The sequence below is a fragment of the Chrysemys picta genome, chromosome 12, assembly GCF_011386835.1.
Source record: "Chrysemys picta bellii isolate R12L10 chromosome 12, ASM1138683v2, whole genome shotgun sequence".
NCBI classification, from domain to species: Eukaryota; Metazoa; Chordata; order Testudines; family Emydidae; genus Chrysemys; species Chrysemys picta.
In genome coordinates this window covers 47,837,995-47,852,846 of record NC_088802.1, presented here as the reverse complement: position 1 = coordinate 47,852,846, position 14,852 = coordinate 47,837,995, and the positions used below count along the sequence as shown (strand labels likewise).

General features: G+C 42.6%; 1 protein-coding gene across 2 annotated transcripts in view; it reads right to left on the bottom strand.

Annotated features, from left to right (window-relative positions):
* The window catches only part of ANKFN1 (ankyrin repeat and fibronectin type III domain containing 1), a 222,155-nt gene that overhangs the window by 28,160 nt on the left and 179,143 nt on the right, over window positions 1–14,852 (bottom strand). For both annotated transcript variants that reach the window (XM_065563524.1, XM_042841026.2), the window contains exons 9-12: window positions 13,937–14,044; window positions 5,076–5,175; window positions 3,740–3,872; window positions 2,959–3,075 (exon numbers count right to left, since the gene is read on the bottom strand). In XM_065563524.1, coding sequence (XP_065419596.1) covers window positions 2,959–3,075; window positions 3,740–3,872; window positions 5,076–5,175; window positions 13,937–14,044 — 458 coding nt within the window. The remainder of the gene's footprint in view (window positions 1–2,958; window positions 3,076–3,739; window positions 3,873–5,075; window positions 5,176–13,936; window positions 14,045–14,852) is intronic.

Below are 14,852 nucleotides of genomic sequence, written 5' to 3'. Positions count from 1 at the left end.
ATGGTGAAATCTGTCAAGTGACCACTCAAAGCGCTGACAAGCATCTATTGCTTAAAATAGGTGGTCCTCTAATAAGGGGTATGTCTACACTTCAAGCTGGGGTGTGTGTGTGTGTCCCAGATCAAGGAGACATACTCATGCTAGCTCTCATCAAGCTAACATGGCAGCTGTGGGATAATGAGCTGCAGAACAGGCTGGCTGTCCTGAGTACACGCCTAGGGTCACGAACAGGTACATACTCGGCGTGGCTAGCCCATCCCGCCAATCACATTGCCACGGCTAGTTTTTAGCACAGTAGCTTGATGAGAGCTCCTGCAAGTTTTCAACTTGAGCTGACTCACATCCTCTCCTTGATTGGTGCAGACACACCCGAAGATGGAGCAGACGTGTACGCCAGACATTTGTAGATATTTTGGGGGCTACCTTCCAAGACAGGTGGCTGCCTGGGAAGGCTGGTCTCTTGTACAGCTTTCATTGTAGATAAATATAAAACGAATATAAAGATATTCTTAATCATGCCCACACAGGGCCAGTTTGTCACCAGGTGCCAGAATGTCCCCGATGCCATAAAACTCAGTTCTTGCAGTGACCTAGAATAGGAAGAAGAATGGTCTTGTGGTAACACACCAGCTGGGACTCAGGCGAGTCGGGTTCCCTCCATGACTGTGCTCTAGATTTTCTGTGTAACTTTGAGCAAGTCGTTTAAAAAAACCAAACAAACCTCTCTGTGCCTCAGTTTCCCTATCTGTAAAATACACTAAATACATTAAAGCTTGTGAGATACTCAGATGCCCTGGTGATTGGGATGCAGGGGGTTGGGGGGTGGAGGGGAGGGTGAGGAGGAGCATAAAAATACTTAGATAGATTGACAGCTCTGGTATATCCCGGGTAAGTCATTTATTTCATCATGTAGTTTCCTGAGATCTAGGATTATTATCATTATCAATAATTGTTTGCATCTAAAGACCCCAACTGAGAAAGGGGTCCCAGTGTGTTAGGCACCCTGCGTACACATAACACTCCACCCTCCCCAGAGAGTTTACAGTCTACATACACAAATCACACAAAAAGTGGGAAAAAGGAAGTGTTATTGATGTGGTTGATCAATTTTTTGTTGACAATCTCTATTCAATTCTTTAAGCCTATGGCCAGGAAGGATGTGTGATGGGTTGGATCACAGAAACCCCCTTGGGGCTGCCAACTGATGTGCCAAGACTACTTCTGCCCCTGCTTTCCCTGCCTTCCCAGCTTGGGACTTCAGTGTCCTGCCTGGTTCGAGCCAGACCCGCTAGCCTGCTGCAAACCCAGCCCCAGGTCTAAACCACATCCCCTAACAGCTGTAGGCTTAATTGAAAGCAGGTTAAAAAGTGTCCCTGTCTTTAACACTGAGATGCCCAACTCCCAATGAGGTCCAAACCCCAAATAAATCCATTTTACCCTGTATAAAGCTTATACAGGGTAAACTCATAAATTGTTTTCCCTCTATAACACAGATAGAGAGATATGCATGGCTTTCTCCCCCCCCCCTCAGGTATTAATACATACTCTGGGTTAATTAAAAGTAAAAAGTGATTTTATTAAATACAGAAAGTAGGATTTAAGTGGTTCCAAGTAGTAACAGACAGAACAAAGTGAATTACCAAGTAAAATAAAATAAAACACGCCAGTCTAAGCCTAATACAGTAATAAAACTGAATACAGATAAAATCTCACCCTCAGAGATGTTTCAATAAGTTTCTTTCACAGACTGGACGCCTTCCTACTCTGGGCACAATCCTTTCCCCTGGTACAGCCCTCGTTCCAGCTCAGGTGGTAGCTAGGGAATTTCTCATGATGGCTGCCTCTTTTGTTCTTGTTCCACCCACTTATATATCTTTTGCATAAGGCGGGAATCCTTTGTCCCTCTCTGGGTTCCCACCCCCTCCTTCTCAATGGAAAAGCACCAGGTTAAAGATGGATTCCAGTTCAGGTGACATGATCACATGTCACTGTAAGACTTCATTACCCGCTTGCCAGCACACACATATATAGGAAGACTTACAAGTAAAACAGAGCCATCTACAGTCAATTGTCCTGGTTAATGGGAGCCATCAAGATTCCAAACCACCATTAATGGCCCACACTTTGCATAATTACAATAGGCCCTCAGAGTTATATTTCCTATTTCTAGTTTCTGATGGAAGAGTGATACATTTATACAAATAGGATGACCACATTCAGTAGATTATAAGCTTTGTAATGATACCTTACAAGAGACCTTTCGCATGAAGCATATTTTAGTTACATTATATTCACACTCATCAGCATACTTTCATAAAATCATATAGAATGCAACGTCACAGACCACAGACTTCATATGTAACCTTGGACTTCCATTGATATGGGATGGGATTTGGCGATCTAACTCCCTCAAGCTCCTTGGAAGATCCAAGCCTTAATGTCTCTGTAAAATGGGTATAATAATGCTCCCAAACTTTTGTCTGCCATGTCATTTTTTACCACAAGTTCTTTGGGGCAGGGGCTGTCTCTTCCTGTGTGTGCGCCCAGCACCTTCCACAAAGGGGCTCGAATCTTGCTTGAGGCCTATAGGTGCTACAATAATACACATAACAGCAATAAAAAGGTCTTTTCCATATGAGGCATCTCGGCTTTTGAGTAATGTATCTCAGGGTTATGATTGCCGCTCTCTTTCTGTGTGTCCCCAACCTGCAAAATCTTGGACTTACTTGGGATATTTATTTGCTGCATTATGTTTGTTTCTTCTTCTGTCATTGTTTCTCCTACCGCTTCTTTTCCTAGGGTTTAGAATATAGGTGCAGCAGCTCACTTCACAGCAGATGTTAACACTACTCCCAAGGACGAGCCAGTGGGGAGTGCTAAGGCAGAGAACAGCTGGCAGCACCTTCCCTCAGAGACCATGAATTAAATTAACGACTGAAAACATGCAATGCAACTAACCTGTAACTGTGCAGTTGCTGAAACCATCTTTTGCCTGGCTTGAAGTGCTGTTGATGAGGACATGGATATGGACATATTCTGCCTCAGCCATCTGATATCATCCCACATACAAGACAGCTGCAAAATATATGTCACAGTTCAATCCCCTTTGTTCTCAGTGCTTGAAAAGCCGGCAGCTAAAATAAAAGCATATTTGGCTTTGGAAAAATCAGTAGCTATTGTTCATTTTGAGTTTCTGTGGGTGGTACTAAAGTGGATAGTTATTGATTGGAGAGAAAGAGAGAGCGAGAAAGATACCATATCTAGCTACAGAAAGAGAGAGCATTTCATAAACAGTATGCACCTATCTCAGTTCATCTGTGAATTTTCATGTAAGATTGATTCAGTGTCCACTTGGATTCAAAAATAATGTGAAGATGTCTTTAATCCTGGACAATCAAAACACCAGTCCTCAAAACTTCTGGTCAGTGGTTAATGTTCTTTAACTCCTTCCTTCTTTCCCCAGAAGCCCTTAAATAACAGTAACTGGAAATAGGGTCATGTGGGATTAGACATCTCAGTGAATGAATTCTGCTTTGGCCAATGCCTTCCATGCTCATCAATGGGTTAGACAGGATTTATCCCTTAAAAAATGCTAGAAGGAAAAATAATTAACCCAAGCAAAAAGTACTTAGCTTCTTCACTGCTGTTATGTTTTGTTCTGGAAATATACTAAGGTTGGAGCAATTTCTGGTACAGACCATTCATTGAGAGACAGTATATGAAATGAGGTGCCTGTTACCTTTGTGAACCACAGAAAATCTTGCATAATGGAACTGGTGTGTGAGTCATCGATTTCTACAATTGGGATTTGATCTTCATTGGTTACTAACAAGTTGTCTTTGTAATAAAATATGACAGCTATGTAGAGTCCACTGAAAGGAAGAAAGACAAACAAGAAGGTGAGCAGTCAGAGTCTCAATAGCTATCAAAATCAGCACCAAGTGTCCTGGATAGGCAAAGACACAAAGGTCCACAGGTTTTAAGGTTAGAAGGGTCACTCTTGATAATCTAGTCTGACCTCTTGCCTAATGCAGGCCATAGAACTTCACGCAGTGATTCCTGCAAAATGTGCATAGGAAATGTATTGCTCCAAATAAAGGAAACTACCACAATGTAGTTATCTATAATGCTGATCTGCACAGCTTGCTCAAGTAAAACAACCCATTGACTTCCATTTCAGCGGGAATTTTGCCTGAGTAAATAGTGCATGATTGGGGTCATTATGTTTTCTGAAATCAATGTGCATGTTAGCATTTTGTACCAATAATGGGCCAAGTTCTGCTCTCATCCACACCAGTGTAAATCTGGAGTAACGCCACTGAAATCAACAGGGGTATTATGGATTTACATAAATGTTCCAGGGTATAATTTGGCCAGCATATCTGCAAAACTGTTCATAGAAATCATTCCTTTCAATATTTACTCTTGTAATTAGTTACATACATTAACCAGTCGCTTTAGGGAATTTAAAGACCCCAGAGAGCACTTTTGGAAGAATCAAAACTCTTATCAAAATACAAAGAAAAAAAAGCAAACAGAATGCTCTTGGTGATGAAAGAAGAAGTAATCCAGTGTGAGCAACTTTCATTTACTGAAACCAAACCATCAAGGCTCAGAGCTGCCTGGGTCACCAAGGTCGCAGAACTAGCTAAAAATATTAGGGACCTCTCAGGTGGGTTGCTTGCTGGTGAAGGGGTATTATAAATGTGCTGTCTACGCCCTACATTTTATGTCATAAACAAATAAAAGACCATTATTGCACAGCAACAGAACCAGCATGTCAAAAACATTTAAACAACAGCATTGTGGTTTTGCGTACAAGGTTCCATGATGTTATACGTCCGCAGCCATTGACTTCAGTGTGTGCTGGCTTAGGTTCAATGAGCCTCATTTTCCACTCAGCCACCCCAGATTTTTATACCTTCATGGACTTCACCACGGTTATGTCTGATTTACTGCAACTTAAGCCACAGGAGAACATGTCCAACGCTATGTCTGAGTTGCGGTCTTTTTGGTATCTGAGCTCTCATTTGTTGCTAAATTGGCATTTTGGGAAAATGAAATATATGACAAACCGTTTCAGAGTCTTCACAAACTTGTTTGAAGAATGGAAAAGATGCTTCAGGCTCCTGGAGACTGATTGCTTGCGACCAGCATTCTGTAGTTTAGAACTTTCTAAAATGGAAAATAAAAACCAACAAAAAAAATCAGAGTGCGAACTTCAGGGATACAGTAAAATATAAAGAACATTTGTCTCATCCCATCTCATTACTTTCAGTATGTTTATGGCTATCCACAGACAAGCATTTCAGAAATGCATCCCCGTTCCTTATGTGTTCATGCTGTCGGTGATAAGGAAGATTAAAATGACGTCCTAATGCCAACAAAATCTGGAAAAAAATCTTGTTAGTTTGCTCCCAAGCACGGACGGGCCTGAACCAGTGCCATGGATCTTGAGTTTTAGGCCATTCAATATCTGGTTCTGAATTTTGCAAATGGTCCCTACAATTATAATGGGTGGAAACAGCCCCACATCTGAACGCCCTTGAATTTTATGATGCTTCCAAATTTTGTGACTTGAGCCCATCTATACTCTCAAGCTCCTAGTAATAGAACGATTGATCTCCGTGTTTTGGTTTTAAACTCGTAGAAAGGAGGGATGAGACTTACAAAAGGAACGCCAGACATTAACAATTTGGTGACATCAATAAAAGATTAGATAAGATAGTGTAAGTGTCTACATGAATACTTAGTTCGTGGCAAGCTGAGGTGTAAATCTACCCTACAGTGTGTTTGACTGTAAAAGAGCGATGGGTGGACCAGGTCTGATAACAGAAGAAATCACCCTTTTCGGCAGTTCTAAAATATTTGGTTAATGTTTTATTGGTTAAATCGCTTTTAGTTTTCTTGAGTCTTTGCTAAAATAGTGGTCTGATTTCCTTTGAAGCCAATAAAAAGACTCCCAATGGGAGTTGGGAGGAACGGTTATGAGAGTGCTCTACAAAAGATGTATGTAAATAGTTTTAGAGGATATGCCAGTAAATAGCACTCAAGAACTTGCAGCATTGTGCACAGGTTTTGTACAACCAGTAAAAGTTGCTGTTGTGCTTTGCATATTGCTTTTGGTGTATAGCTTTTTACATGCAGCTCTCAAGAGGAGCAGGCTTTCAAAACTGGTTTTACACCGATGAAACTCCATTTACTTCAATGGAGTCACTTCTATGGCCTGGTCCCCACTAAGTCCCCACTTCTGACTAAGGTACGCAAATTCAGCTACGTTAATAACGTAGCTGAATTTGAAGTACCTTAGTCCGAACTTGCCGTGGGTCCAGACGTGGCACGGAGGCTCCCCCGTCGATGCCGCGTACTCCTCTCGCCGAGCTGGAGTACCGGCGTCGACGGCGAGCACTTCCGGGATCGATCCGGGATCGATTTATCGCGTCTTAACCAGACGCGATAAATCGATCCCAGAACATCGATTGCCTGCCGCCGGACCCTCCGGTAAGTGAAGACGTACCCTATTTAACACTGGTGTCAGAAAGAGGAGAATCGGTCCTGGAGAGACAAGTCTCATGGTATTTCTGGCTGATCTGGAAAGAAAGAAGGGCAGAAAATGGGAATTGTGTGAAATTACAGTTCAGTTTTAAAGGATCAGGATGTTCTGATTGATTAGATGAAGTTTGGATAAGCATCTGGACTGAACCTCCAATACATTTGTAGGTTAACCTTTCTGTGTCGGAAAAGCCTATTATCCTGCCAACTCTTTGCAGAAAACTGTTTGTTGCATGTAGCTAATCGGTCTCCTTGGATATTCTCATTTTCCTCGTGCCTCTAATGCTAAATAGGAGGTGTCTGACTGTGTCTTCTTAACAAGTTCTAAGTCTGAACATTTAAATTTGTTCTTGTCAAAACCCCATCTGTGGAAGTGTTCAACATATTTTAAAATGACGAATAAATTTGCACCATAATTAGCACATTGAAGACCACAGAAAGAAGGTACATTGTTAGCATAATTATTGTTCTGCCAAACAGCAAACGCAAAGAGAACAAGTGAGGTGAATTTATTATGCAATGCTACTGTTCAGAGATGAGAAAAACTTATTAGGTCATCAAATCCATACTCTTTCCAGTGCAAAACTCTTCTCAATAGTATTGTCTCCAGTGCTTTGTCTGGTCTAGTTTTAGATGTCTCAAGCTAAGTTCTTCCCTTGGAAGATTATTCCTTTTATCATTATTTATTCTTTGCTAATTGTATTTTATTAGTGCATAAAGACCCCAACCAGATCATGTTTCCACTGGGCCAGGCTCTACAAAGACACAGGGCCAGATACTGCCCCCATTACTTATGCTGAGTAGCTGCTTACTACACAAGTATTCTCATTGACTTGAATGGGACTATGTGGGTAGTAAGCTGCTACTCACCATAAGTACAGGTAGTGAAATCTGTCCCATACTGTAAAACCATCTCATCTCCAAAGAATTTATGGATAGGATTTTCAAAAATAGTCAGTATCAGGGCTGGCTGGAAAACAAGAACTTCATTTTGTGAAAAAAATTGAGGTTGTTGCCCTTTCTTCTGCCTGATTTTGAGCAGGAATTTGAACCTGGGACTCCCACATCCCAGCTAAGTCCCTAACCACTGAGTTAATGGCTATTCAAGGGCAGGGCCGGCGCTTCCATTAAGGCGACCTAGGCAGTTGCCTAGGGTGCCAGGATTTGGGGGGTGGCATTTTGCCGCCCTTGGTGGCAATTCGGCGGCGGGGGGTCCTTCCGCGCTCCGGGTTTTCGGCGGCAATTCTGCAGCGGGTCCTTCACTCGCTCCGGGACCCGCCGCCGAAGTGCCCCGAAGACCGGGAGTGCGGAAGGGCACCCCTGCCGCAGAATTGCCGACGACGACTGGGAGTGCGGAAGGACCCCCGCCTAGGGCGCCAAAAACCCTGGCGCCGTTCTTATTCAAGGGTAGGGGTTGTTCAGCCCCCACTCTCTCTCCTTCCTCCCCCCAACGCCTTCTTCTCACTCTCCCAATTTGACCAGAAATTCCAACCTGAGCCTGAGAAAACGTCCTGACAAATTTTTCATCAACACCTAGAAGTTTCTGCCAAAAGTTTCAGTTTTGACAAATTTGGCATTTTCTGAGGAGAAAAAAACGCATTCCTGAAAAATTCCCAACCGGCTCTATTCAGCATTAGTGTAACACTGCTCCCATTGAAATCAGTGACCGCACAGTTAGGCCAACATTAAGTGCTTTTCAACATCTCAGCCTACAATCAGAGACAAGATGCAGGAGGTGGAGGGAAGCCAGGAGAAGAGTAATCTGAGCAATCATTTCACAGCTAGTTCTCCCATTATCTAATGTTTTCTTATTCTTTGTATTGCAGTAGCGGCTAGAGGCCCTAACTTGCTAGGCACTGCACACAAGAGTTGGTTCTAGCCCCAGAGAGTTTACAATCTAAATAGTCAAGACAAAGGAAGGATTATTATCCCTGTTTTACCGAGAATGAGAAACGGAGGCAGAGACAGATTAAATGAGTGGCTCAAGGAAAGCCAGGCATTGAAGCCTGTCTCCCACGCCAGTGCCTTAACTAGGGTTATTCCTTCTCTCACGACCTCTCTAGATCCAGGCTAGTGGCTAGTGTCTGGTGTCTGGCTGGTGAGTCTTGCCCACATGCTCAGGGTTTAGCTGATCGCCATATTTGGGGTCGGGAAGGAATCTTCCTCCAGGGCAGATTGGCAGAAGCCCTGGGTTTTTTTCGCCTTCCTCTGCAGAGTGGGGCACGGGTCACTTGCTGGAAGATTCTCTGCACCTTGAAGTCTTTAAACCATGATTTGAGGACTTCAATGGCTCAGACACAGGTTTGATACAGGAGTGGATGTGTGAGATTCTGTGGCCTGTATTTGCAGGAGGTCAGACTAGATGATCATAATGGTCCCTTCTGACCTTAAGGTCTATGATTCTATGAATTTACTTTTCCTTAACTTTACCCCATTACTCCAAGTAACACCCCTGACGCCTTCTTCAGTGTTTACATCCTTCCAATACGGGTTCTGCCTGCCCTCCCGGAGAAAGACAATACTTGGAAAACATTCTCATGGATCATTATTACTTCCCTGTGAGTGTATTTCAGTGTGTCTCCATAATGTAAACCAAACATGCTTCCTCTTCTCCCTGAGTAAAACCAGTTTAGCAATACCATTTCCATCCTAATTATGTAAATTAGATTCTCTCCTGTATATGGGGGAGCTAAGTTGCTACAGGCAAAGCAACACAACTCCACATAAAACGCCCAGAGATTATAGCACTGAAATAATAGGGAACATTTAAAGTGAGCATACATGCTATTGGGCTATTCAGTGGTTTGGATTCAGTCCACAGCTTCTTAGATGCCAACAGCAAAAGAAATAATGTAAAACTATATAAAAGACTGTAAACTTTCCCACATTGTTGTTCGCTTTTGTTTTACAATCTTCTGTAAGTAGAAGCCAGCAATGTGGAGCTGGGATTAGAGGATAATTTGAATTCAGAGGAAATGGAATTTTAATAGTCTGTTATTTAATTAACTAATAAATAACATGGAGTGCCGCGAATAGTAAAATATCAGTAGCAGCAGAGCAAGTCTACATTAATAAATGATAAGACAACCACGCTATGAGCTCTCTTAACAAAAGCCTTAGCACAAACATTTACTGGCAGAAATTAGGAAATTGCTAGTTATTAGATTGAGATCAGAAACATTTAAATTTGGATCGTGCTAAGCAATTAACTACCAACGTAAATTGATAACATGGGCAGTTTTTCTTTCTTTAGGCAGGATGTCAAAATGTTTCTTTTGTTGTCCACCAAATAATGGAAAATGCAACTGATATTTAAAAAAGCAACATACATAGATTTGTGGAGGCATAAGAGCAAAACTGCACCCAGGCTTCCAGTGTACGATAATGGCACCAGTCTCTGTTACTTGCTCTGTTCTGTTTTCCTGACAAGGAAGAACATTTGGATGGAAAGGGTCTGCTCGTCTATTGTCCCATCACTGCAGAAGCAAGTGCCTCTCTCCCAACTGGTAAATGAGAAGTAACTCCTTTGATGTTGATGGAATTACACCAGTGTCAGATTGTTATCAGAGGAGCCTCCAACCCAATGAGGCCAGGGGTTTCCATAAAAGTTATATTCATTTAGAGTGAAATTCAACCATGAAGAGGGTCAGCAAAAGTCCCATTCAGGACTCAGATCCCACTTACCCCTATTTGAGGGCATAAGCAGTGCCTAGCCCTTGTACTGACGTGGCACATGGGGCTGAAATTCACCCTGCGTGAAAATAGATCCAGTGGTTGGAAGCTGAAGCTAGACAAATTCAGACTAGAAAAAAAAGGCGTACATTTTTAACAGTGAGAGCAATTAACCATTGGAACAACTTGCCTACGAATGTGGTGGATTCTCCATCGCCTCAAGTCTTTGTATCAAGACTGGAGGTATTTCTAAAAGAGATGCTCTAGCTCAAAGAGAAGTTATGGGCTTGATGCAGAAATGACTGAGTATTTCTCTGGCCTGAGTTATACCAGAAGTCAGACTGGATGGTCATAATGGTCCCTTCTGGCTGTATAATCTCTGGATAGTTTTGTGTGGTGTTCTCAACCCATGGCATTGTGAAAGCCCCCTCAGGCCTGTTATTTCGTATTCATGCTAAGCATTTAGTCTAAGCTAAAAACTTTAAAAATATGGTGCACTATGAAATCCGAGCTCCCTCGCACCCCTTTGCTAAATGAAAAAAATGGGTCCTACTGCTTATGAAACAAATTACTACTCAAATATTTAAAAAAACTAACCTCTGACTTGTCCAGTAAAATATATTTACAACTAGGTCCCAGAAAGAAAATATTTGGAAAGCATTTCAGAGAAGACAGGGGTTTCTCTTGTAACAAAGCACCACACAATTACTTCTCCCTGCACAGAATTTGTTTGGAATCAATGATCCTACATTAAAAAAAGCACTTAAAAATACAACTGAAGTGTTGCCAGGACATATGTAATTGTAGTAACTTGGTTACGCTATTCTGTAGCATGGTATTATGAAGACAAATGGATGACTTTGTTGTTTGTAATCATCAGGATTTTCCAGAAGATTAAACATATGAAAGCAAAGCTTCCTAAGCAATTCCCTAGGAGATTTCATCATATCACAGAGCAGGTTCAAAAGCAACAGCTGATCTAATTCCAAAAGCTCTTAAACTCACTGTACATTCCAATGTATTCTTCCTGGTGCTTTTGTGAGCTTTTCTACACACCAGGCCAAATTCCAGACTTCCGTGCAAAGCCTGACAACCAGGCTTTGTGCAGAGCTCTTTATGGAGTCTGGGGAATTTAGTCCTCCTTTATCATGCTGGAGCACTTACGCAGCTGCTGCCCTTAGAGCTCCCCTTATATAGGGAGGTTTTGGTCAGTGGGATCTACACAGTCATGGCTCTATTGCTCATGCTCACTCACCAAGGCAGCATGGGCTAGTGAACTGAGCACAAGGCTGGAGGCCTGTGTTCTAATCCAACCGCTACTACTGTCTAGTCTTAATTTCCACGAAACACTGAGCCTGATTCTGCTCTCACTTAAACTAATGGAGTTACACAGGTAAAAATGGCCTGAGAGCAAATTCTGTCCTATTCTTTAGCTGTGCCGCAGAAACAGACTCAGAGGGCAGCTGACATAAATCAGCAAAGCTCTATTGAGGTCAATATACCTTTGCTGATTTACACTGGCTGAGACGCTTACCCTCAAATTTAAACGTTTGACCCGAGGAGCGCGGTGTCACCTAGTGGATGTGACGTAGGACTGAGTGTCAGGAGACCAGGCTTGTGACACTAACTCATAGCCACAGTCTCTTCCTTTGTATAATGGGGTCATGACATTTACTTACACTCTGATGGACGCATTGTGAGGCTTAACTCAACAATGGGCCGGCTTCTCAGTTGGTGTAAATTCGTGTGGCTCCATTGAGCTCAGTGGAGCAGTGCTGATTTACTCCAGCTGAGGGGCTGGCTCAGTCTTTGCAAAGTGTTAGATTGATGAAAGCTATTCTGAAAGCCAGTTCTCAGTGGACAGGACTCATGAGGTCCTTCCTTCCAGCCCATGATCCACCCACTAGACAATCCTTCTCCTGCCACAGACCTGGCTTTCCGTTCAGCTTGACAAATTTCAGGGCAAAAGTGACCTTGCAGTTCCCTCCCCGCACTGTACTTCATGCAAACAGTTTCCAGGTGCCTCTAATTTCATAAAAATATTGAAATGGAAGGGGCTGACCCCAGTTACACAGCTTAGGCAAGTCTCCAAAGGCCCTTTTATCATGTTACGAATCTCATTCATCCAATATGTGATGCTTTGCTACAACACAAGCGATTGAGAATTTTTATATGATCCAAAGTAAGAATGTTGTCATGGCAGGTGCTGCCAGATGGTACTGTTCCAGAGAGTCTTCCAAATTCTTTTTCTTAGCATGCAAGAAAATACTCAGCGTTGGGAAAACTCACTGTATTATTGTTAGTTTTGCTAGGCAAGGAACAGAAATGGGAGTTGTGAAAGCAGCAGCCGAGTTTGCTTCCTGCCTTGGTCTCAAATTGGAGTCAATTCTTGAGGCAGAGGTGTTCCCTAGGAACGTGGCATTGGCTTAGGGCTAAGATTCCTGAAAGAATGGCTTGCCCTGCATGCAGTTTGTGACCACTTCTGCTCCAGGACTGGTGTATGTGTGCAAATAAAACAAGTTACACTTAGAATACACCCAGGCTCTAGATCATTTATTTCTCCTCCACTGAGAAGTTGACCTGAAAGACCCTGGACATCTGCTACCATTCAGAGAGGGGAGAGAGTCCCATGCAAAACAGCTCCACTCATAGTCAGATATGAAGCCAGCTATTTAAGAGTCAGAATACGCAGTCTGCAGCTTCACTTCCCAACTCCTCTACAAATCATGGTGGTTTTGTGAATCTTCATTGGAGAAACATTCTATTTTCTTGCAATATCTCTTCCATTTCCAAGCAACATTGCTGAATTAAGTTGCCATAGCTACAATAGGACTGTGGCAGACCCTTGATCATCATGATTATGGCATATTTGCACTCAGAGAACTAAGGCTGCATCTTTCATTTTCAGTCTTAAGCACTTCTGTGAATGTGACTCGTTTGAGGCAGCTTGGAATATGATAAGTAAAACAGCAGGGGAAAATGACAACTTCGCGGCAGTTTGATTTCTTCAGTTGAAACCAAATTCCAAGCATTATTCCAGTTAGAAATCAGATTTAAAAAATAAATAGTAACATTTCAACAGCCAATATAGAATAGAGACTTTTAAACAGCTTTAAAAAGTATCCCAGCCTGCTGCCTTCACTCTCGAGCTATCAAAGGCACAGTCTGTTTCCCATGAATGAAGAGCGCAGAACTGGCTGAGATTCGAACCCTCTCACCGGTTTGGGTTGTTACATTAAAAAAAATGTAGCAGTCTTGCCTTCGCACTGGTTAGTACAACACTTTTTCATTCCATTGGCACCACCTCTGCTAGAATACATAGTGTCTCTCATTTGGAGGTGGCCAAGTCCTCTCTGTTGATCCAAAATAGATTTTAAAATAAATTATTTGGGGGGGGAGGAGTAGCGGGGGGGGGGGGGGGGAGAAAGAGAGATCCTTGAAGCTTTTTCATGGATTCCTGTGTGAAAACGATTTGCAGGGAGAACAATTAAATGAGAGTGGGGGGTGCATGCTTGCTTTCACATGTTTGCATATGACTTATTGCAAGGGTTAAGAGCAAGATAGTACGCTCAAGTGATTCCAGATGGGCCAATATTAATATCTTTCTTTTCCTGATGAATGAGAAGGTATGACCCAGTTAGGAAACTGCTAAAATTACAGGCGCCACGGAGGCTTCGACTGGTGCCCTACCACAGGTTTTTTTTATCCTTACCTCGGCAACTGTAATGCTGATGAGCCGCTCGAACCTGCTGAAGGAGACGTTCCAGGGCTTCAGTATGTCCCCAGTGTCTAGGTTCTCTGCCATCGCAGTCTTTCCAGTCTGTTGAACAAAAGAAATAAACAAATGGAAATGTAAAGGAGTAGCAGAGGGCTTAAAAATGTTTTCTTGCTCCTCATTTTTCCTGGTTGTTGGGGGGGAGGGAGATTTGCATATATGCACATGGGATGGAATGGCACTGCCTATACCATAAGCTTCCTCTACCCCTGCAAAATAGATAATATAATACCAACAACGTAGGGCTAAAGTTTCAAAAGAAATCAGCTCCCAGCAGCTTCTGTTGTGACAATTATTGCCAGAAACATCTAGCTTAGGTAGCTATAAGGCCCCACTGCCATAGCTAGTCAGAAAATGGGGTTTATCATCGCATCTGAATGTCTCACAATCATTAATATATTTATCCTAACAACCCCTTTATTCCATTTTACAGATGGGGTGCTGAGACACAGAGAGAGACTAAGTGACGTGCCCAAGGTCACACGGGAAATCTGTTGAGCAGAGAATTGAACCCAGGTGATGGTACCCAAACCATTGGAACATCCTTGCTAGCTGGGCTTAGTACTTTTGAAAACCTGGTCCTGGTTGTGTCTGCTGAGCCCTGAACATTCCAGCCAGGCATGGTAATGACAAAGCACGAGGCCATGGTTTCTGCCCCAAATGCCCTCAGTGCAAAGAAGGTTTGCTAGCTAAAAATCTCGGCCTTACTAAGACCTTCTATCACAAGCTCCCGAATTCTTTGTCAGGGGCGTGAGAAAATCAACCAAGTTCATGGAATCCAGGCGAGCCATGATGTCAGATCATTTTAAATTTTATAGTCACACTTCTTTTATATACAAAACTAAAATGAAAT